General features: G+C 36.6%; 1 protein-coding gene and 1 long non-coding RNA gene across 3 annotated transcripts in view; both read left to right on the forward strand.

Moving 5' to 3' along the window:
* LOC131045474 (uncharacterized) overlaps nucleotides 1–4,116 on the forward strand; it is a 53,622-nt gene extending 49,506 nt beyond the window's left edge. For both annotated transcript variants that reach the window (XR_009105814.2, XR_009105815.2), the window contains exon 2: nucleotides 2,698–4,116. This is a non-coding gene — a long non-coding RNA (uncharacterized LOC131045474). The remainder of the gene's footprint in view (nucleotides 1–2,697) is intronic.
* A 16,442-nt stretch (nucleotides 4,117–20,558) lies between these two features.
* On the forward strand, nucleotides 20,559–20,927 carry LOC131045476 (uncharacterized mitochondrial protein AtMg00860-like). Its single transcript, XM_057979062.2, has one exon. It carries the CDS (start codon nucleotides 20,559–20,561, stop codon nucleotides 20,925–20,927), a length of 369 nt encoding a protein of 122 aa, XP_057835045.2.
* The last annotated feature ends 3,093 nt before the right edge of the window (nucleotides 20,928–24,020 follow it).

Here is a 24,020-nt window from a genome sequence, read left to right on the forward strand (position 1 = left end):
ATATCTAACTCGTCAGAAAAATAAAGATGAACAAACACACCCGACAGGGCTCCTTCAACCACTGCCCATACCCAATCAAAAGTGGGAAAGTATTTCCATGGATTTCATTACAGGCCTACCCAAGGTTCAAGGTAAAGATTGCATATATGTAGTGGTGGATCGACTAACCAAATATGCACATTTCTTTGCAATATCTACTGAGTTCAAAGCACACCAAGTGGCAGAAGTGTTCTTTAAAGAAGTATTTCGTTTGCATGGGTTACCAAGGAATATTGTCAGTGATCGTGATAGCCGCTTCCTTAGCCAGTTTTGACAGGAATTGTTTAGGTTAGCGGGTACAAACCTTACCCCCAACACCAGTTATCATCCTCAGACAGATAGGCAGAAAGAAATAGTCAATAAGTGGTTGGAGGGATATTTGCAAAATTATGTAACAAATCAGCAGAATGCCTGGATTAGGTGGCTACACCTAGGGGAGTATTGTTACAATACAACCCATCATATGTCTATTGGTATGAGCCCCTTTAAGGCTCTCTACGAATATGATGCTATGGCTTTTGGTGGATTAGCTGTACAAGAAAGCCGAGTACCGGGAGCTAAAGATTTTATGCAACAAAATATTGATATTCTAAATTCTCTCAAAAATAACTTGCAACATGCTCAGAATCAACAAAAATTTAATGCTGATAGGAATTGAAAAGAAAGAACCTTTGAGGAAGGGGACTTGGTTTTCTTGCGGCTCCAGCCTTATAGATAGTCTTCATTGAAGTCCATTGGTGCCGAAAAGCTCAAACCACGATTTTATGGGCCTTACAAAGTGCTGCGGAAAATTGGAGAGGTAGCCTATGAGATAGAACTTCCAGAAAACAGCCACATCCATAACATCTTTCATGTATCATGGCTTAAGAAAGTCTTGGGACAGCAGGTTGTTCCTTGCATAGAGTTACCCCCTTTGGATGAGGAAGGTAAACTTGTTTTGGAACCCGAGACTGTTTTGAATATGAGGGAAAAAGATTACGGAATAAAACCATACTGGAATTTCTGATTAAGTGGAAGGGATTGCCAAAAGAAGATGCTACTTGGGAAGGAGAGGAAATTTTTAATCACCCTCAACTCAAATTGCTTGAGGACAAGCAATCCGAATGAATGTATTAGACATCGTTACATATAATGGTGTATATCCTAATTTTCTGATATTAATGAGAATATATGTTTCTGTTAATAGTATCCTAAAACACTAAATAATAATTAATTAATTATTAAATGAAATCAATTATTAATTATTTAATGGTTAAATGTTCAATTCATATAAATCATGTATCAAATCGTGGTGGCTATTTTATGAATGTATCTAATAAGTTCATTAAGTGTATTTGACAAAGGGGTGCATTGGGCGTGCACATCGTCTAATGGTTGCGACCCAAATCAAAGAGACGTGATTCAGAATACAAGTCATGTCTCTCCTAAGACGTGACTCCTTATCAATGGCCGTAAGTATAATGAGATCAGGCGTTTTTTTAGGACACGGGAGGCAAAAAAAAAGAAGAAAAGATATAAGTCGGAAAGCATACCCGGCAATAATCAGGTATGATCGCATACTCAGAACTATATAAGAATTACGCTTAACTATGACATGAAGTTTGTAACTCGAAATCCTATTAAGACCAGCATAATACGATATTATTGTGAATGGGTTTTAATACAAGAAAATACGGGTAATTCAGGAGGTTCTTTGTTTCAGTAAGAAGATCTTTAATTATCTAATTGGGGTTATCTATGTAATGCTTAGTCTCTGCAAAATCTAGAATATTAAAAATCCTGAGTACGTTTGCATAAGTCAGATTATCTGAAGATGGGTTACTAAGCATAAATATCGAAATTATAACCTGCAAATATTCTAGTTCAAAGGAATAAATTTACTCCAAATTACGATACTAAATATGCATACACTTAATGGTCAAAGAATCACGCTTAATTAGAATTGGACAGGGTCAAACATTATGTGAAACAATAAACTCCAAATAACATTGAGTAATAGCTAATTACAATAATACTGTACATTTCATGTATTCCTTAGTTAATCAATTTATGCCTGTTCCTGAACGCTTCTGTTTTTTTGTAAGATTATCTCTTGTATTAACTCACACTGTTAGATAAACAATAGTAATTTACTGTATGAATAATGAAATCTGGTAAATCAAACTATAATGAACGAATTAATGAATATCACTGTTAATTCTCAATCAATAATTCAGAGGGATATGGGGATATGTAGGGCCCATCCAGGAAGTTAACTACTGAGTTATGTCAGTAGCCCAGGGAGGCAAGTGACTGCCCCTGGGATTGGGTTTGGCATAGTATGGCCACCTATGACATGTTCTAACCCTCTGAGTTAAAGATGATGATAAACAAAAAGGAGGGATCCACGCCTTCTGGCCAGGAGGGCATATGACTGCTTCTGGACCATTATGTATGGTTGGGAAATTCCACAACAGTTCTTTACTAACTAAAATGAACAAAACCTGTCACTAATAATGGTAATCATTAGGTTATATAAATAATAATGTTAATCATTTGTTTAATCTGCTGTCTAAGTTAATATATTGACCTCATGTAATTGTCTTTGAATGATATTAATTGTGTTCTAAGTAAGGTGTTTTTCTTGTTATTCTGATTTACTCTTGTAATAATTTACAGGCAGATTGAACCTGTATTGCTGTTCTCAGTAGGGGACATCACATAAATCAATTTCAATACAAACACGGGCATAAATGATTACCTTTTTGTCCACTAGCTTGCCAAGCAACAATGCAACCAAGTGGAAAATTCATTTCTCCAAAAATCCAGTGAGAACCACGGAAGCTCCACCCAAACTGGAACCCTCGACGGAAGTTCCTCTGTAGTGTTAAATCCAACATGCCACAGCTTAATGAAGAGCCCAACTTGATCATAAAAATAAGGCCCCCCTTCAAAAGCGTTATTTCTGTTTGATATGCCTAAAAAAACCACGAAAAAATAACTATTGGCAGCCAGCATCACCTCCATTTCCCCTACCAGATTCCATGTGCAACAGGCCTACGATTCCAAGAAAGGTAGTGAAACCTAAATCCCTATGAACTTGCAAATCAAGGCATGATCAGTCAAATGATTGATGTCCTCAGTAGAATCGGGTTGAATCACAAGAATGAGCTTATTTTCGCTCCTTGCAAGACAACAATTCACCTTCACAGCCCGAAAACTTCCATTTGTGAAGAGCTTTCTCCGATGACAGTATTATTCAAAGCAAGGATTGGATTTTCATGCATGATTTGGGACGAAATTCCCCCTATCACAACATCTCTGAAAGGGAGATTTTTCTTTATCAAGGAGCCTCTAGGCATTGCCATGCATAGCCTTCAATGAAGAACATAAAGCCCAAAAACCCTATGCCCTATGCCCTAATTCTGCTCAAAAGTCATCCTGTAGATGCATGGACAAGAAATAGGCACATAAAATAGAAATTGAACCCCGCATAGGGTGCACACAAAACCACCGATCTGCTCCCTTGAAACCACCAAACCACAGCATCAAACCACAAAAAAGCACCCTAAAGCCCATGAAAAATACCATGCACACCCTGCACACCCCAAATAACCCGCACTATGCCAAGTCTGAGAGAGAGCACAGCAGAAAATCAGACTGCTAGGGCCTCTTAGCCCTAGCCAAAACCTCCGCCCGTCGCAGCAGCTCCATTTCGGCCTTGTGATATTTCTATTTGGAGGTATTTTTGATATCATGGGCAAGGGAAGAATTTTCCATACATTTATTTGCTTGAAATTTCTAATGCGATGACAGCAAATAAAGAAGTCCTTGTTAATGATGGATCACGGAGTGTGATCCGAAACGTTGATCTAAAAACTTGCACACGATCTTATCCGGAAATCTACTACAAGAAAGTCCTTGTTGCTTGAAGAAATAATGAAACTGACAGAATTTGTGGCTGGTGATGAGCATTTGGATAATAGTTATATATCATTAGATATGAATCTGAATCCTGATATATTTATTGCTGTTATACTGCTGTTGTTGCTGTCACTTCTGTCATGATTAATTTATTTTACTGTTATATTGATGTCATGATATATTTACTGCTGCTGTTACCTGCTGTTATAGTGCTGTCATGATATATTTACCAGCCTTTTTTTAATGTTATGAATGATTTTTCTTTTAAACATCATAAAAAATTGCTTTGCTATTGGGGATATCTGGCCATCCCCAAGATGGTTGAGAGACATACCAAATGTTCCTCGGCCATCTTGGGTATGGCCAAACATTCTCACAGTGTTTCCTATTTCTGCAACACATTTTAGAACCAATATTAAAGATTTCGAAGATTTGTGGGGATGGCTAGGGGATTTTTCATGCTGCCCCGCCATACCCAAAATGCAATTGGGGATGGGGATGTGTCCCCATGGAACACAAGTTTTTATCCAGTCAATTTTTCTGCCCAACTTTTGTAGCATGATGACTTGATTTAAGGGCATCTACTTTTGCATGCTCCTGCTCTTGAATATATTCGAACAGTATAGATGTTGGCACAGGTGCATCCTTTTTGCTCGGGTAAGATTTAATGTCTATGCCAATTTTAGCACATAAATGGGCTTTAACAAGATTGTATGAGCTTGTATATCACACACCATATCTGTTGCAAATCTAAGCATCTGTCCCACAACGTGGAAGCTTCTCTATCAGTACTGCTAGAAATAAATTTAAAGCTGCTACTTGTATCATAGGACAATGCCTGCAGTTAAAATAATTCTATATCTAGAACAGTATGATCATTTAGAGTTCTTCCTTCAGAATGCTTTGCATTTGCATGTTAGCTGTCTAATATTGTATGCATCTCAATGGCATATCTATTATTGGGATCTCTCTCTCTCTCTCTCTCTCACACACACACACACACACACACACACACACACACACACACACACAAACTTAATTTAGTAATTTTTGTTTAGGAGTTATTGCATGTAGGTTCAGCCCATGTAAGGTTCTTTCCAAACCACTCCATTAGTTAGCTTTGGCTAGTTATGGCAGTTAATATGTTGGTAATATTTGGTGCCGTTATTCAACTTTTCTAGCTTCAAATCTCAACCATGTAAATAAAAATGTGTGAACACAGGATACTTCAAAGCTCAAAAACCTAGAAGTAGTACCCAGCCCCCAGTTTTATTTTCTTTGGCTTATGTTTGCCACTTTTTGCATCCCGAAGTCATTTTTTATATTTATAGGTAAATTACAAACTCACTGATCATCTGGTAATTCATTGTAGACACATAAGGTGAAGGGGATTTAGCTAGGTGATGCATTATTTGGTTGATTAGGATAAGGGTATACTAGGGAAATATTTAGGTGTTTACACACCTCAAGCTAAGGACACCTTTTGGTTAGATACAATATCTGAGGATTTCCTTTTGCTGAAATTTGGCTTAGATGCTACATTCAAGGGGTTTCTCTTCCTCTAAATGAGTACTGATGCCATTAATGAGGTTTTTTTTAATCTGAAATTTGCCTAGGACTTGTATTTAGCCTCTCTGATAAGGCCTGCCTTATTGCATGCACATTAACTAGGGAGAATGCCTGCTCAAACCTGGATCATCATTATGGTACTCGCTCTTTCCCACTAATAGACTAGGCACATTTGACGTAATGAAAAATAATGGAATTGTTATGGGCAGTTGGGAAGTAGTTCTAAATTTTAGAAATACTTGTAAAAGCATAGTGATAAATATTCTCTCTTCTAATGAAATTTTGAATAGGAACTATTAGCTCATTAGAAAGCATGTTCTTCATCAATGATTTGTAATGTCCCTTTCTAGAACATTTCTATTTTTTGCCCTAAAACACTAATCCTTACTCAAAATGATAACGGCTTTGTCTAAAATTATGGATTATTATAATATTCAGATTAATAATTTTTGACATATTGAAAAAAGTCAATATCTTTGATTTTCTGTTATATTTCTCCTTCAAACTAGGTGATGATTTCCTCATGTATGGATACTTTGAAAGTGCTTTCAGGTCTGCCTGAATTAGAGGTTTTTGTACTTAACTTGCTAAGAGAATTTAAGGGGCTTGTCGTTAAAAATTTTAATTTACCTTGGAGGGTTTTCGTCCTCTTGGCTGCAGTTCATTGGTAGACAGTCATAATATCTGTTCCAAAATTGATGATCTTCTCAATGAAATTGTTGGTGTAAATAATTATCCATCATGGATATTATTACACTTTACTTAAGTTTACTTAGGAAATGCATTTCATAGTAGTTTGGGTATGAGACACTTAGGTGTTTGTGCCACATTGGGATAGTGTGTGTAGGAGAAATTCCACCTTTTATGGTGTTGATCTTGTTGTTACACTCCACATTCAGTGGGTGATCCACCTCATGTGGACTATTATATTATTTCTCCTACCTACCTGCACCTATTTCCTACCTACCCTTGTTTCTTATTGAGCCACATGTCATGTTTGTGTGCTCACATATTCTTAGCCTTGCTTATATAAGCAAGCTCATCTACATTGTATGTAATTTTGATATTGATCATTTTCTATTGATGAGAATACAGTTTATTTTTGTCCTATATTGTCTTTATTTTGTACATTTCATTGAGCTCTTGATCTTGGCAAAATCTCACAGAAATGATTTACTTTTTCTATCCATTTATTGAAAGAGTCACTATTCTTCACAAGAAATGAGTCACCACCCTTCATTGCTACCTTTTGAGATTAATAATTTATTTTTACTTAAGCTAATGTGCCAGTGCTATTTTATATTGCTAGTGTCACTTCCTTATTTAAATAATTGCATATGACATGGACACAATTTTTTAATCTTCCAGTCATTGTGATCTGTTAGCCTCTTTGGTAGGGGTATGATAGTCTGCCTTTCCCAAGATTGCTTGTCCTCAAACAATTTTAATTGGGATGATAAAAAATTTCCGCTCCTTCCCAAGTGGCATGCTCCATAGGCCGATTCTTCCATTTAACCAAATATTCCTCAATAACTTTATTTCTTAACCTTTTTTTTTCATATTGATGATGGCTTAGGTTCCAAAATTATTTTTTCCTTGTCATCCAATGGGGGTAACCTTGGACATGGTGTAATATGTTGACCTAGCACCTTCTTAAGGCAAGATACGTGAAAGACATTATGAATTCGACTATTTGCTAGTAATTCCAATTCATAAGCAATTTCATCGATCCTCCTTATAATCTTATAAGGTCCATAGAATTGTGGCTTGAGTTTCTCTGCACTTCTCTTGAGAAAGGATTGTTATAGGTTGTAACCTAGGAAAACCAAGTCTCCAACATCAAATGTTTTTTCAAATCTTTGACAATCAACATGCATCTTTTGTTGATTCTAGGCATGTCATAAGTTTTCTTTGAGTGTGGTTAAGATATCCACACTCTATTGCACCAAGTCTCATGCTCCAAGGACTGTGCTATTTGTAAGAATCAAATCACCAAATGATATAGTCTCATTACCATATAATGCCTTGAAGGGAGTCATTCTTATTGACATACAATGGGTAGAATTGTAGCAATATTCTTCAAGATGCAACCATTTCACCCATGTTGTTTGTTGCAATGTGTCATGGTTCCACAAATGCCCTTAAAGCCACTTATTTACAATTTTAGTTTGCCCATATGTATGTGGGTGGTAGCTAATGCTTGGGGTAAATTCTATTTTGGACAAGTTAAGAGTTCTTGCCAAATTAAACTGAGGAATTTACTATCTGTCACTTATGATGTTTCTAGGTAGTCCTTGTAGTTTAAAGATTTCTTTAAAGAAGAGATCAGCTACTTGTGGCACTTTATATTCAGAAGATATGCCATTAAAATGAACATAATTAGTCTATTTACTACCATAAATATACAATCCTTTCCTTGTAATTTCAGGATCCTTGTGATGAAGTCCATTGAGATATCCCATTTTTGATTTGTTATTTGTAAGGGTTGTAACAAAGCATACTTAGTCTATGTACTACTGCAAATATGCAATCATTTCCTTGTACTTTTGAAAGCCTTGTGATGAAGTCCATGGAAATACTCTCCCATTTTTTATTTGGTATTGGTAAGGGTTGTAACAAATCGGTTGGAAATGTTTTCTCTATCTAGTTTCTTTGATAAACCATACATTCCCTAATACGCTTCAAAACATCCCCTTTAAGGCCTTTCCAAGAGAATCTTTCCCTCACTTGTATTTTTAATAATAACCTTAATGACGGGTGCTAATGGAGTGTCATGGTATGCCCTTCAAATCGTTTAATTTTTGGTTTTTGGATGAGATATATCATGTCTTTGTAGAGAATGAGCTCCTCCACCACCTTGTACTTGTTGTATTGTAGTTGGCCTTCTAATATGTCATTAGCCAATGCATCCTTGACATATTGAGGAAGTATCGCATTTTTCCTATCAACGAATTTTTTATTATTATAGAGTTGTTGCCTTTGTCTTTGCTAGTCATGCTTAAGTTTTCTTGGTTTATGGAAGCATGTATTCCTAAGGTGTCAAAACCTTAGTCAACTCTCAAAAAGGTTTTGAAAACTTCATTTAATCCCAACAAAGTCATTTTACACTTAAAAATTGTGTGTTGTCCCTTTTATTTCAGCTATTTTCAGTGGTTTTGAAACCTATGTTGGAAATCAATAGGATTCTTGAAACCTTTAAAGTTTTGACAAAAATAGTTTTTTAAAAAGACTCAAAGTGTACTTCTCTCTTTTGCTATTGGTCTTTGGGCACATTTTCATAACTGTCATTAGAGCTCAACAAGGTTTTGAAAACCTTGTTGGGGCCTGATGTAAAACTCACAACTTTGAAAGTTTCTTAACTTTATAATGAGAATCCTTAAAGACTTGCAATATTGAGATTTGGACATGAAAAGCGGTTTTGAAACCACTTTCAGAGCTAGATAAGGTTTTCAAAACCTACTAACATGTCGATTGACTATATCAATCCGTTATTTCCAAATTAGTGGTGCTAAGTATTGTTTGAAGGAAAAGCTCATACATGCTCATATTTAAAGCTCTGCATTATACTCTGATACATCAAGGCATTAAATGCAAATACATATAAGGAGACTAAATCATCAAAAGGTCTCATTTCAATGAGCATTCAAATACAATTTTAGAGAGAATGAAAGGGCAAGATTGTGAAGAGTTCGTAGGAAGAAGATTGAGGTAAAAAACTTAAATCATTTAAAGCTACAGTGAAATTTCTCTCTCGACTCACCGTGTATTTGAAAGTAATTTAGAAAAGTGTTTTTAAATCAATTCTAAGGAAGAAATTGTGGCTTCTATATTTCCAAAATTATGTTAAGAGCACCTCTTGAACACAAATATTTCACTTAATTTTGGTCACCATGAAGTATAAGTATTTGGTTATGAACATTTATCTAGCCTATCTAGTTCCTTGCAAAAATTATAGACACAAAATTAGGGAACGCCAACTTGAATGATTTTTAGGAAATGATTAGCAAAGAAGATAGACCCCCTATAGCGTAGAGGATGATATAAAGTGGTATGTTACAAGTTGTCAAATTTCTAGTGGTTGTGCAATGCACATACCTAGTAATTGAGTGTGTAAATCATTGTGACCCAAAAACTAAAGAGATAAGGATGAGTGACAATAAATTGTTAATCATTGCGAATGTAGAGACCTTCTGTTCATGCTTGTGTATACTAGAGAGGGAGACATGCAAATTTTGATTTTCTCCTCTCATCAGGGTTTCAATGAAAAGAAGGGTCATTACAAAAATGTCCCACTCCCAAGAAGGGTAAATCCCACTTGCCAAAAAGACTTCATAGATCTCATTTCGAAAAAGAGAACTCGGATATAATAGTTCTCTAGCATAGGCTGAAGAGTAATGAAAATGTCCATGATTTCAAAAGGTGGATGTATTTCTTCATCTAGATAATCATTACTAGTGAACAAGTTTTAGATTGGGTACAACTTATTAGTGATTAATTGCACTCAATAATAATCGGTTTCCCATTGAACAAATTCTCCAGGTCTATGTCCAATAGAAGTACATGATGACATGGTTCAAATTTATGACTAAATTATAGTCAACTTCATCTGGAAAACAACTACAAGAGATTTAGAATAGTGAATAATGCATTCACAATGAAATTGGCAAGAGAGATACAAGGGGATATGGGTTTGAGAATCTCCCTTGAGGCCATTGAAGTAGTAAATGCCTATGGAAGTCATTTCATCCAATTTGAAAGATTCACCTACATCAAACTTGGAGGATTCAATGGACTTCCATACAAACCACCTAAATATGTTGAAGACAAATTTGTCCTCATTGAAATATGTTGACAAGTGGTAGAGGTAAATAAAAGATGTCGGGAAAGGATGAAGGTAGGCATTCAGATTCCCATTAGACGCGATTACTATTTTTGCAAATCTATCAAATGGAAAAGGGGTATATTTCTTCAAACTTGAAAGATTTATTTGAGCTTCCCACTTGTAAATATGTTAGTACAATCTGTATTGGTTCCACTCTTGATCGAGATGAGATGGAGATGTTTGTGGAGTTGCTATTTTCGAGCTTGGTTGGTCAAAGTATAGGTTGTTAGGAGTTGGTGATGGATATAATTGGAAATGAGGTTGTTGAAAGTAGGATTGTGGTTGAGGTTGGTCGAAGTATGCAGGGTTTTGGGGGATGCCAAGGTAGGATTGGGATTGCAGGGATTTCATGGGTTGGTTGAGATATGAAGAAACTCGTGGTTGCAAAAAGTAAATTTACATAATGTAGAATGGTGGGAGCATGTGAGGTTTGGAGTATAAATGGATTGTGATGGATGTGATCATTGTCAGACACATTACCATCCTCACATAATCATTAAATTGTCAGCTAGAGGGTGTCTAAAGATGTCTGCAGTAGGAATATGGTATCTGGGGGGGTTTCCTTTTGTTGCGATTTTGAATATGGATTCAGCCCGAAGCTACTCAAAGTGGTTTTTAGTTCTTACATGAAACTCTCTTATCAATCCTAAGTTATGTTCAAATCTAAATCCTACTTAAAGAATTTGATTACCACAATGACTACACTTTCCCAATCTTGAACTCATACTCAAAATGATGGAGATTACTAACACACTTGCAAAGAATTGAATATTAATTTGTTTGGAGAAATCAAACTTACACTACAATTGCAGAAATGGATTCCTAATTACCCTTGTAGAAATGAAAGAACCTAACTACTTTTGCAAAAAAGAAATTCTAAACTATTGTTGTAGAAAAAATCACACAATACAAAATGAAAAGAGACTCCATCCTTATAGCATGAATTCAAATTTTGACCAGGGTTAACCATCACATTGATTTTTTGATTATTCAATAATCGAAACAATGACCAACTCTATTGGATTGAAATTATGATTACAATTATGGAAACTACTAAATCTTGAAACAATCTATCACAATCTAACCAACAATCCTTGATGCAAATGAAAGAGAGAAACAATTCTACCGAACTTAATGAACATGAAAATAAACTAGTCAACACAAATAACAACACAAAGATCACCTCTCTTCAGTTGAGAGGGCCTCGCTCTTCCTCTTGGAGAGATCTATAAACTACCTCTACTGGATCAGAAGCTTCAAATTTTCATTCAAATGGCCCCCAAGAGGGGCAAATTACAAAGTTCTCAACAAAGAGGGAAAACTACAAACTGAATTCAAAATTTCTGAGATAGATCAAGTAGCCTAAAGAACTAATAGATCAAATATATTGACCTCATTTGAAACTGAAACAATAAATTCAACTATGATAAGACTCAGAAGAACCGAGTCTGACTATAAGATCGAAATGAAGGTGCAATATGCACTTGGAGACATTCAAAACATTTGTAAGAGATCAAAAGAATCATTTAAACAAGGGATTACTTCATGTGTGGGAAATGGAAAGTTGGTCCACATCATTAGAAGTTTGGAGTTGCATCCGGCTTTCCAACAATGTTCATTAATAGGCATTTTAAACTAAGATTTTGGGAGGCAAAATAGGAACTACCTACATTCAAACTCCACAAAGAATTGAATGCATAATTGATTTAAAATAAAACATGTATCCATTAATTAGCAAGATAATCATTCAAAAAGTAACCATTTACATCAGGTTTATCATTTCTAAAATATTTCATAATTAGATCAAATAAGAAAAAGAAGTTATCAAAATCATTAGTTCCTAAGTGGCGAATATCATCAAAATATCAAGGTATAGAAGAAGTATTTTGTTAAAACATAAAATTAAAGTGGCATTATATATGCCCCATCATCCCTCTCCCTCTTGTTGTCAACTAGGTTCCCATGGTTGAGGATCTAAAAGATCTCTATTTGTTTGTTCCATCCATATGACCAAATCAACTCTTTGTTGCATGCTTTCTACATACTATTTGGGTGCAATATAACCCAAGTGTTTTTGTACCCTTTCAAACCATGATTCAAGTACATTGTTTGGTAGCCGATTTGGTGCATTCACCCTTAGGGTTGGCATGATAACAAGGGGTGGTCTAAATTTCAGTCAAATCCATTTCTCCCTATATTCTTCTATGAGCAAAATAATAGTCCTTACCCTTCTAAGACTTCAGTTGACATTAGCTGGAGAGATAGGCTCCCTTCTTCTCAATGGTAAAGGTATGGAGTTGTACCTTTCAATATAGGCTTGGGGAGCTTTTCTCACCAATTCTAATTCATTATCTTTGTAGCAGTCAACATTAGCTTGAAAGTTTCATCTATATATTGTAGCAAGTCTTTCAAATTGAGCTATAACTTTAAACTCTCTTTCATAGCTTTTTGTTTTGGGCCATTCATCCCTCATTAGTAACCCTAACTTGTTTTGTGCTTCTCTATATTCTCGTAATCAAGTTGACCATTCAATTTGATTCTATAGAAAAGAGACAAATGACCTAATATGAAGTTTACCCACATAGATATTCAATAATGATTATGGATAGTGACCCATTAAAAAACCATGTTGGAAAAACTCACATAACTAATTTTGAATGGTGAGATCACTATGTACAAAGTTATCAATGAACTCCATGTCACTTTCAAAATCCAGAGGCCTTTTCAATACTAATTGATTCAATTTTTATTAAGAAACCATTCTCTCAAAAATAAATAATACATACTAAAAGGGTTCCTAGTGGCTACTAAAGAAAGGCTATCTCCAGGACCTCCTCCACCCTGTGCTCAACTTCTTCTTATTCTTTCTTAGTCGCCTGTAGTTCAACTCTTAACAAAGCAACTTCTTGTTTCTATCTAAGAGCAACTAAGGACAAATATCTTGGTGGGGTTAAAGACGTGGAAGCTTCATGATTATTGGTCCTAGGAGGAGGTCTAACAACAAGTTCTTTGGCTTTAATCAATTCTTTTGTCAATTTATCTCTCTCCTCCACATTCTTGTATGCTTGTTGACTAGTTTGGGATAGAGCTTCATTAGTTTGAGCCAATTGCCTTGACACATTTTTCATCTCTTCATTATATCTCTGCCTCATTTCTTCACTTTGTGCCATAGCTTGGGCAATTTCTTCCTCCTTTATCCGAAGCAATTCATCATGTTCTCCTTTTGCCTTAGCTATCTCATCCTCCTTCTGCTTCATAGATTGTTCATACAAAGATAATTTTATCCTTTGTTCTTCCATCTCTTGTTCCAACCATGAGAGCATGACTGCATATTATAGTTGATCTTCCTCTTCTTTATCTATTTGGCTTTAATCCAATCACCATCTTCTTCTTCTTCCCAATCAACAGGGTATTTACCTTCTCTTCTTAAAAAAGGCTCTTCTGTAGGAGGTGATGGAGGGTTTTCTTGATTCGACATAGGAAGTGAAGATGTATGTACTAGTGAAACAGGGGATGTGGGCAGCCTAAAGAAAATAAAACTTGCCAAAATCTATGCAGCTTCTTCTTCTTTTCCCCCCATTTCTTTCATTTCCTCATCCATAACTTATACAAAATGTGAACCAGGGGAAAGAGAATCACTTAAAGATGGGATTTGTAAAACAAGCTCATCTTCTTCCTCTTAATTTCTAACCTTAGGGCTTCACTTTTCCTTATTAACAAGAACCAAAGATTCCCTTTTCTCCTTTTTAACTCTTTTTGCCCTAGGGGTTTTTGGTGTGACAAGCTTAACATGTCCTTTCCTCAATAGAAATTGAACCCATTTTTCTTGATCATTTAGTTTTTTGAGAAAATGGTGTTTAACAATTAAGTTAATGAAACTATGGTGGCTTATGGGTTCACCTTTGCTCTTGTATTTGGCTCCCATTGCACTAATTTGAGAAAATACAAATGCGGGCATGTTTATCTTTATCTCTGGTCTTGTATTACCATGTCAAACATGAGTGATGAGACACAACCTTGGGCCCAATATCGTTCCTTACTGACCTTCTCATATGAAAAACTTCATTAGCCACATAACTGTCGTTTACTAAGGCTCTTGTAGAGTTGCCTTGTTTATCCCCTTAGTTTTTTCTTTTTGTCTTACGATGACTGGTTTAGGTTATGGTGGCACATGGAAGACATCAATGGGCTCATCAAAATTACTTTGTCTCGTTATTATAGACTCCCTCATTCAAAATTTTGAAGAGTTCACTTTTCACTTATACAGAGACATCAATGCTATCTTCTCCCATTGATGTTATATTTATATGTTGTTTATGCAAAAATTCTTCTACAATTTCTAGGTCATAACCTTCATACTATTGTACTAAATTCAACCAACCAACTCTCAATAACCTTAAAGTCTTTGGATCTAAACTGAAATCTTCTGATTTTGATTTTCTTTTATAACCCATAGCTTCTTTGTTTGCAAAAGGAAAAATGCTACCTTCTGGTTCGAAGACTATATGGACAAAATAAGAAAGTTTCTTGATTAAGAAAGCACAATAGATTTGACACAATATACACATATTTGCCATAAAATTCATAGTACTTGGAATGAATGCAATTTAACTTCAATTTGTGCGAGCATTTATTTCTGTGTCCAGTTATCTTGTACTTTGTCATTTCAGCTCGCCTCTAAATTTCCTTCAAAGTACCCTCGTTGTCACTTGTTGATTTGGCAATGAAATGATGATGATAGAATAGTACAATGCTCCTTCAAATCTTTCAAAATCTTTGTTTCAACAATGATGATAGACTTCACAATCATCACTTTTTTTATTAAAGGTGCCAACTCACTCTTTACCAAGCGAAACTTGTCATTTCACAATTATTTCCTCTTGCCACTTGTTCTTATTTTGATATTTGAGTGATAGTTGTCACTTTTAAAACATAATTACTAAGACTCCTCCTTAAACTTACCACTATAATAAATGAAATAAAATTTAGAAAATAACACCTCAATAAATGTTTACCCTTCATGATCATGCTTGGAGCTAGCCAAAGTTGATCTAAAATATTGACGCCATGTGTCAGGAGCCACTTGGAGAGCATTCATGTTTTTGGCTTGTGGAGCATCCCAGTTGGACTTGGAGTTTTCTTTAAAATAGGCTCAACCAAAGTTAACTCTTTGAACTTGTGTCTAGAGCTACCTAGAGGTATTGGATCCAAAGTAAACACCAAGAGCTTCCAGGAGTCGCTTGGAGCTGATTTTCCTTCAATCCTTGAGAAAGGTTTATTCTGTTAAGAGCTATTTGGAGTGATTGAAAGCTTAATTGATCGAAAAGAGAGGCTGCCAATTATTTGTTTTCAACCTACTCTTCAAGTATGAACCGCCATTTTTGGTTTTCATCTCACCCCAAGGATTGACTGCCACTAGTAGTTTTTAATCAAACCCACCCCTTTTTTGGGAAGGTAGACCACCATTTCTAGTTTTCAATCTACCTTCTTTATTACTCTTCTACTTGATAAGGTTTAGGGAGTAAAAATTTTACCAAGGGAGGAAAGATCCTCCAGGGTAAAATGCTCTACTCAAAATTGGATTTCTAGTGTAAACTTTTCTTTAGATGTTGGTTTATGATACAAATTAAGTCAATGGTCATTTACCAACATTGTCTTCTTTTTCCAACAATCAGACTTATTTGCACAACACCATTATTAAAGACTTTACAAACTTCATATGGCCCAACCGATCGAGTGTGTAATTTTCTTTTGAATTCTTGGAACCTTGAATTAGACAATAATGCCCAATCTCTAACAACAAACTGTCTATTGCTGACATTTTTATCATGCAATAATTTCCTTTTCTTTTGAATCAACTCTCTGTGATGAAATGCTTCTAATCTCATTTCATCTAATTTATTCATGTGCATAATTATGTTCTTTTGAGCTTCTCATAAATCTGTTCCCACTTTCTGAGCTATTCTCAATGTCTTGATCTCAAATTCTATAGGAAATACTAGAGTCTTCCAACATACCAAATCTATACGGTGTGAATCCAGTTTTGGTCTTCCATGTGGTGTTATAAGCCCATACTGCTTCAATTAATCTATCTGCCCAATCTGATCTTCTTGTTGACACTATTTTGTGATAATATTGTCCAACTCCCTGTTAGTAACTTCAACTTGACCATTCAATTGTGAATGATAAGGAGATGACTTCCTATGTGGAACCTGATATTGCTAATGGAATGCCTAGAGCATCACAAACATAAACTAAGGTCCTTGATAAAAAAATCAAGGATACTTGGTGCTCCAAACTGCTGCAAAATGTGTTTGAACAAGAAATCTGCAAATTTTCCTCATGAGTTACTGGAAGTGCCTTGACTTTTGCCCATTTAATGACAAAGTCAGTGCATACCAAAATATAGTAGTTCCCTTTAGATGGTAGATCTATTGGACCCACAAAATCGATTCCCCACTTCTCAAATGGCTTTAATGAAATCTGTGGCTAAAGAGGCATCTGTGTAGATGAATTTGGTCTCCCCATTCTCTAGCACTGGTCACAATGCTTGTAATGTCCCCTCTTTAGTGACAGACTACATGAAGTCAAATTCTGGCTTGCAACATTCCCCAGACTAGGATTAATGAATTAAATAAGGGAATGCAAGATTAAATTAATTTATACCCCCAAAAGCTTATGATTGGAAATAAAAAATTATAACTCATCCATGTCACTTAAGTTGGGGCCATTTCAAGTTATTAAGTTGTTTCACCTAGGCGAATCATTATGGGGGGTCAATTTAATATTTTACACAACTTTGGATAAGACGTCTAAGTCTTTTAAGGAAGATTCTAGATGGATCAATTACTTTTGTTGAAGCTATTATTTAAAGAGGGATATCATGGATTTGGGCCCCATCATTCTGATGTTGATTATTATTATCTTGCTCTGCAAATCGAAATCAATGCCCCCTCTTCTCAGGACGCAACCCCTGTGAAGGCATGTCTTCTGGACGAAAACCCATAAGCTTTTCTCGAGGTCATCTCCAACATTGAAAGCATCAATCACTCCTATCACTTTTGTTGGTAGATGATTCTTTTGGCGATTAAAGGCAAAAATAATTTGGATAGGGGGTAATTAGAAAGGGTTTCGGTAGGCGACTAGCTTCAACAAGGTTCAGAAATAACATAAATTCGCCATAGGCCTTGCCTGTCATAGCATAGTCTTGCAATAAATATTCGTAGTCTAAGTGAATTGCTTGAAGCCAAAAAGCATTAGCTACAGGTCTGCAACAAGCTTGAATCAATCATCACAACAGGAAATCCTTCTACACTCTGGAATGAGTAGAAAAGAAAAGAAATATTGAATACATGTAATCAAAATTTTGAGTTGACAATTCTGGTTACTAGTTAATAAACATCTACTGCTGTCCATCTTATTTCAGTCTACTATATGTTTGAATAAATAAACGCTACTTGAATTCTTCTTATTTCATATTCAAGGATGATTGTGTAGCTTAAGTTGTTAAACGCTAGTTAGAATATTTTAGTGGTATCAGAGCCACCTTTCCTGCCAGCTTTTGCGGGAAAGCATTTGCATGTTAGCTTCCTGGTGAATTGGGTGGTTGCATATTAGAATAAAGAAATTCTATGCACAAATATAACACCAGAAGTAGGTTCCGGGCATCAGGAGGAATCAAAAATCCGACTAGGTGAAGGTGAAAGGGGTGAGAGAAGAAATGGATCACCACCTAGAAATTTAATCAATCAAATGGATCAGTTTTTGATAGCCTTTGCTCATTAGCAGCAACAAATGATGCAACAATTCCAAGATCGAATGATCACTGCTATGGGTCAGTTGAGGATGGATCGTTCTAGGTCCAGTAGATCGAGTATTGTACCCAGTTGGGCCAATAGTAGACATGAAAACTAGGACAAAGTAGGGTCTAATGCTATTAGGACAACAACTACACATTCAGATAGACCCCTACGTCCTACCTTCTTGCCTAGACAAAATGAAGAAGAGACAATCCCAGAGTAACTAGAGGTAGAAACCCATATAACAAATGATGTGATAGCTGCATATGCTGATTACATGACACTTCTGGAACATGTTAGAGCATTAATGAACTTGAATCAGTTCATGGATCAACGAAAGGACAAGGCTAGATATCGTATGAACAGACAAGATGGAAGGCCTAGAGGACAGGGTAGACTTGGTGCTCAACCAGCTAAATATAAAGATGCACTAAATAAAATCCCTTTACCCACTTTTGATGGTAGTGGACAGGTGAGTGCTAGATCTTGGGTACACAAACTTCACACCTTCCTGTCACTCAAACCGATGGAAGAAGATAAGGCCATTCAATTTTCCACAATGCATTTAGGAGTAGCGTATGACTGGTGGCATCATGGGCTAGTTTCCTGGGATCATGCACTAATTCATTCTAATGATGAATTTGTTAACAAATTGATTGCCCGGTTTGACAGAAAAGATGTGGAAGTCTATTATAGGGAGTTGGCACTGCTTAAGCAAACCGGTCATGTTGAGACATACATCAACGAATTTAAGAAAATTGTAGTTATGGTTCCCGATATGTCTGAAAAGTGTGTTACAATGCTATTTGTTGAGGGCCTAAGTGATATATTGCGTGAGTTGGTGAAAGCTCACAAGCCTAGCACATTACACGATGCCATTGGTCTAGCATTGGATCTAGAGACCACACCTCCCTTCCTACCGCATAAGTTCTTTAGTGGTTCTCAGTCAAAGCAAAAGAATTCCAAACCACAAAGAAACTTCCCACCAAAATCAGATCAGGAGTCCAGGAATGAACTTCGCAGGAAGACGTTACGTTTTAACTGCAAAGAACCATGGGAGCCTAGCCATCGTTGCCTTGGTAAAGGCAAGGTGCATCTGATTGAGGTGATTTCTAAGGATGAAGAACATGAAGAACAAGATCATAGCACTAATGAGGTTTCAAATCAGGGAGACCTACCATAGATATAGGTGGAGGACTTTGCGGTTAAGGAAATTCCGCGTATTGTTACCTTATCTGGAGTTCCCCGTAGAAGACCTTTCAGGTTGAAGGGTGTTCTTAGGGGACAGAGGATGGTTTGTTTGGTTGATAGTGGAGCCACACATAACTTCATTGACAAAGGATTGTTAATGAGGTGTGGGCTTTAGGTTGAGGAGTTTCCAAGATTTAGCGTCATAGTGGCTGATGGTTTCCTGCTGATTTGCACCAAGGTAATTCCCCAACTCAACATACAATTTGGTGACTATACGTTGACATGGAACTTCTATGTGATTAATCTCAGTAACATAGATGTTGTGTTGGGATTGGAGTGGTTGGGGTCACTTAAACGTTATGTTCAAGACTTCAAACAAATGCAGCTGGAGTTTATGTAAAATGAGAAAAAGACAATACTTAAGGCAATGATAGATGGTGGACCTAGGGTGGTGTTAGCTAGAAGGATGGAGGCCCTTATCGGACATAGTGATGTAGATTGGATAGCACAGTGCTTTGTTTCTTCTAAATCAGCCTCCAACGGAAAATCGGAGTAGCATGTGGACATATAGACAATGTTGGATAATCATAGTGTAGTTTTTGGAGATATACCTCCCGATTGACCACTTGACAGAGGATTTGAACATGTGATTGAGTTGGAAGAGGGCTCAAAGCCCATGATCACCACACCTTATCGACATCCATGTCACTTTAAGGAGATTGAGAAGACAATCAAAGAGCTTCTTAGTATGAGACATATCAGGCTCAGTTCGAGCCCATTTGCCTCATCGGTAGTTTTGGTTAAAAAGAAGGATGGGATGATGCACATGTGTATAGATTACAGGGCATTAAATAAGAAGACCATAAAAAACAGGTATCCCATACCCAGGATCGATGAACTACACAGGGCTGTGTACTTCTCCAAAATAGATTTGCGCTCTAGTTATCATTAGATACGAGTTAGAGAAGAGGATATTCCCAAAACTGCCTTCCGATGTCATTACGAGCATTTTGAATTCCTAGTCATGTCATTTGGACTCACAAATGCACCAGCAACATTTTAGTCTTGTATGAATCATGTGTTTCGGGAGCAGTTGAGGAAATTTGTTTTGGTCTTCTTCGATAACATCCTGATTCACAGACCATTTGCAACATTTGGACGTGGTATTGGGTATTATGGAGGTACAGTCACTTTATGCAAAAGCCTCTAAGTGTGAATTTAGGTTGACAAAGATCTTGTATCTGGGACATATCATTGGCACTAATGGTGTGAAAGTGCATCAAGAGAAGATTCAAGCAATCTTAGACTGGCCACCACCTAAAAAAATATATGAGTTGAGAGGTTTCTTGGGGATATGTTCATATTACAAAAGGTTTGTGTGTAGGTTTTCACAGTTAGCTTCTCCACTGATTGACTTGACTAAGAAGGGTGCGTTCTCATGGTCAGAAAGTGCACAGTTAGCTTTTGACAAGCTTAAGGATGTTATGAGTTTGTGTCCAGTGTTGGCATTACTGGATTTCATGCAGCCATTTGTTTTGGAGTGATGCATCGGGGCAGGGAAGTAGTGTAGTGCTAATGCAAAACAAGCATTCGATTACTTATGAGAGCAAAAACTTGAGGGACAATGAGAGACTTTATTCCACATATGACAAGGAGATGCTAGCGATCATGCATGCAATAGCTAAGTTCAGGCAGTACTTGGTTGGGACTCGTTTCATAGTGCGAACAGATCATAACAGTCTCAAGTATTTCCTAGAGCAGAAGGATTTGAATGAGTGGCAACAAAAATGGGTAAGCAAGATTCAAGCTTACGATTTTGATGTGCAGTATGTAAAAGGAAAGAAAAATGTTGTTGCAGATGCTCTCTCTAGGAAACCCACTCTTTGTTCCCTTACAGAGATCGCAACTGACTAGAAGACACAGTTATTGGTTGAGTATTCAAAGAATCCTTTTGCTTTTGATTTTATTGATGGTAAGGTGCAGGTTGACAAATATGCAGTGATGGATGACATTATCTATTCTAAAAATAGAATCTATCTTGTACCTGGTTCCAAATTCAAGAAGAAAATATTGGAGGCACTACATGATTCACCTATGGCAGGACACCCAGGTTTCTACAAAAGCTATTGCCAAATTCGTGAGAGGTTTACCTAGAAAGTTTTGAATGATGATGTGCTCCAACATGTTAGAGAATGTTTGACTTGCCAGCAAAACAAGTCGGAAGACACATTTCCTGTAGGTCTTTTACAACATTTGCCGATTCCTGAGAAGAAATGAGAAGGGATATCAATGGATTTTATCACAGGGCTACCACGTGTGCAGAGGAAAGATTGTATCTTTGTGGTAGTTGACCAACTTACTAAATATACACACTTCCTTGCTGTCCCTACTGACTCCTCAACGTTGTAGATTGCAAAATGATTTTTCAGGGAGATCTTCAGATTGCACGGATTGCCCAAAACAATTATAAGTGATAGAGATAGTAGATTTATGAGTATGTTTTGGCAAGAGTTGTTCAAATTGGTAGGCATACAAAAATAGTTAACAAGTGGGTTGAAGGCTACTTGTGAAACTATGTATCGAGACAACAACGTGTTTGGGTGAGGTGGCTCTATCTTGGTGAGTATTGCTACGATACCACCTATCACATGTCCATTGGCATGTCACCCTTCAGAGCTTTGTATGGATATGAGGCTTTATCATTTATGGATTTAGCATTCGATGACAACAAGGTTCCACAGGCTAAGGAGATTGTGCAGAGCTACAAGACATTCTCAAAGCACTCAGAGAAAACATATAACATGCTCAGAACCAACAAAAGATATATGCTGATAGGCATTGAGTTGAGTGGTCTTTTGAAGTGGGAGACTTAGTGTTCCTACGTTTGCAACCATATAGATATACCACATTGAAGATGAGTGGGGCAGAAAAGCTGAAACCACTTTTTATGGGCCCTACAAAATTTTGAAGAGAATAGGAGAGGTTGCATATCAATTGGAGCTACCTGAGGGCAGCAAAATATATAATGTATTTCATGTTTCCTATCTCATGAAGGCTTTAGGCCAGCATACAGTTGCTTCTCCTGAGTTGCCACCTCTAGATGAAGAAGGGAAGTTGGTTTTAGTTCCTGAAGGCATTGTAGATTGGAGAGAGAAGAGGTTAAGAAATAAAATGGTTTGGTTTGAGAATATTTAATCAAATGGAAGAATCTGCCTCTTGAGGATGTTACTTGGGGAGGAGAAGAGATCCTTCAATACCCCAACTTGCAATTGATGGAGGACCATCAATCTCGGGAAGGGAGGATTGTAATGTCCCCTCTTCAGTGACAGGCTACAGGAAGTCAAATTTTCGCCTGCAAAATTCCCCAGGCTAAGATTAATGAATTAAATAAGGGAATAAAAGATTAAATTAATTTATACCCCAAAAAGATTATGATTGGAAATCAAAATTTATAATTCATTGATGTCACTTAAGTTGGGGCCATTTCAAGTTATTAAGTTGTTTCACCTAGGCGAATCATTATGGGGGCTCAATTTAATATTTTACACAACTTTGGATAAGACGCCTAAGTCTTTTAAGGAAGATTCTAGATGGATCGATTCCTTTTATTGAAGCTATTACTTAAAGAGGGATATCGTGGATTTGGGCCCCATTATTCTGATGTCGATTATTATTATCTTTCTTTGCAAATCGAAATCAAGGCCCCCTCTTCTCAGGATGCAACCCCTGTGAAGACATGTCTTCTGGACGAAAACCTTGAAGCTTTTCTCGAGGTCATCTCCAGCACTAAAGTCATCAATCACTCCTATCACTTCTGTTGGTAGATGATTCTTCTGGCGATTAAAGACAAAAATAATTTGGATAGGAGGTAATCAGAAAGGGTTTCGATAGGCGACTAGCTTCAACAAGGTTCAGAACATAACATAAATTCGCCATAGGCCCTGCCTGCCATAGCGCAATCTTGCAATAAAGATACGTGGTCTGAGTGAAAGGCTTGATGCCAAAAAGCATTAGCTATAGGTCTGCAGCAAGCCTGAATCAATCACCACAATAGGAAATCCTTCTATAGTTTGGTATGTGTAGGAAAGAAAACAGATATCGAATACATGTAATCAAAATTTTGAGTTGATAATTCTGGTTACTAGTTAATAGACATCTACTGCTGCCCATCTTATTTCAGTCTACTGTATGTTTGAATAAGTAAATGCTACTGGAATTCTTCTTATTTCATATTCAAGGACAATTGTGTAGCTTAAGTTGTTAAACAATAGTTAAAATATTTCAATGCTTCATGTGTCGAGTCACATTTGGACATGGTTGGCCAAGTATACCTAGCTCCAAGGATTTTGTGAGTTTTTGATTTAGGAATAGCGTCCTCCATCAGTTCCATCATGACATGACCTAAGAATATCATAAACATCTATTTCGTGCACACATCTCCTTAATACATGATCAGGGCAATATTTAAACAACATTCCATCAATCCATTTAAACCTACAACTTTCACAAACTATTCTTTTGTTTTTCTTAGAATTGAAATTAGAAATAATCTCCCCTGTCACTAGATAATTTGCAATGTCAACAAACCATGGTGAGTGAATGGATATTGCAAACATGTGCTCATCTAGAAATGTGTC

This window comes from Cryptomeria japonica, chromosome 7 (assembly GCF_030272615.1).
Source record: "Cryptomeria japonica chromosome 7, Sugi_1.0, whole genome shotgun sequence".
Classification (NCBI taxonomy): domain Eukaryota; kingdom Viridiplantae; phylum Streptophyta; class Pinopsida; order Cupressales; family Cupressaceae; genus Cryptomeria; species Cryptomeria japonica.

Excerpts from the sequence above, each read along its gene's own strand:
- LOC131045476 (XM_057979062.2), top strand. The coding sequence starts at position 20,559 with ATGGAGGTACAGTCACTTTATGCAAAAGCCTCTAAGTGTGAATTTAGG.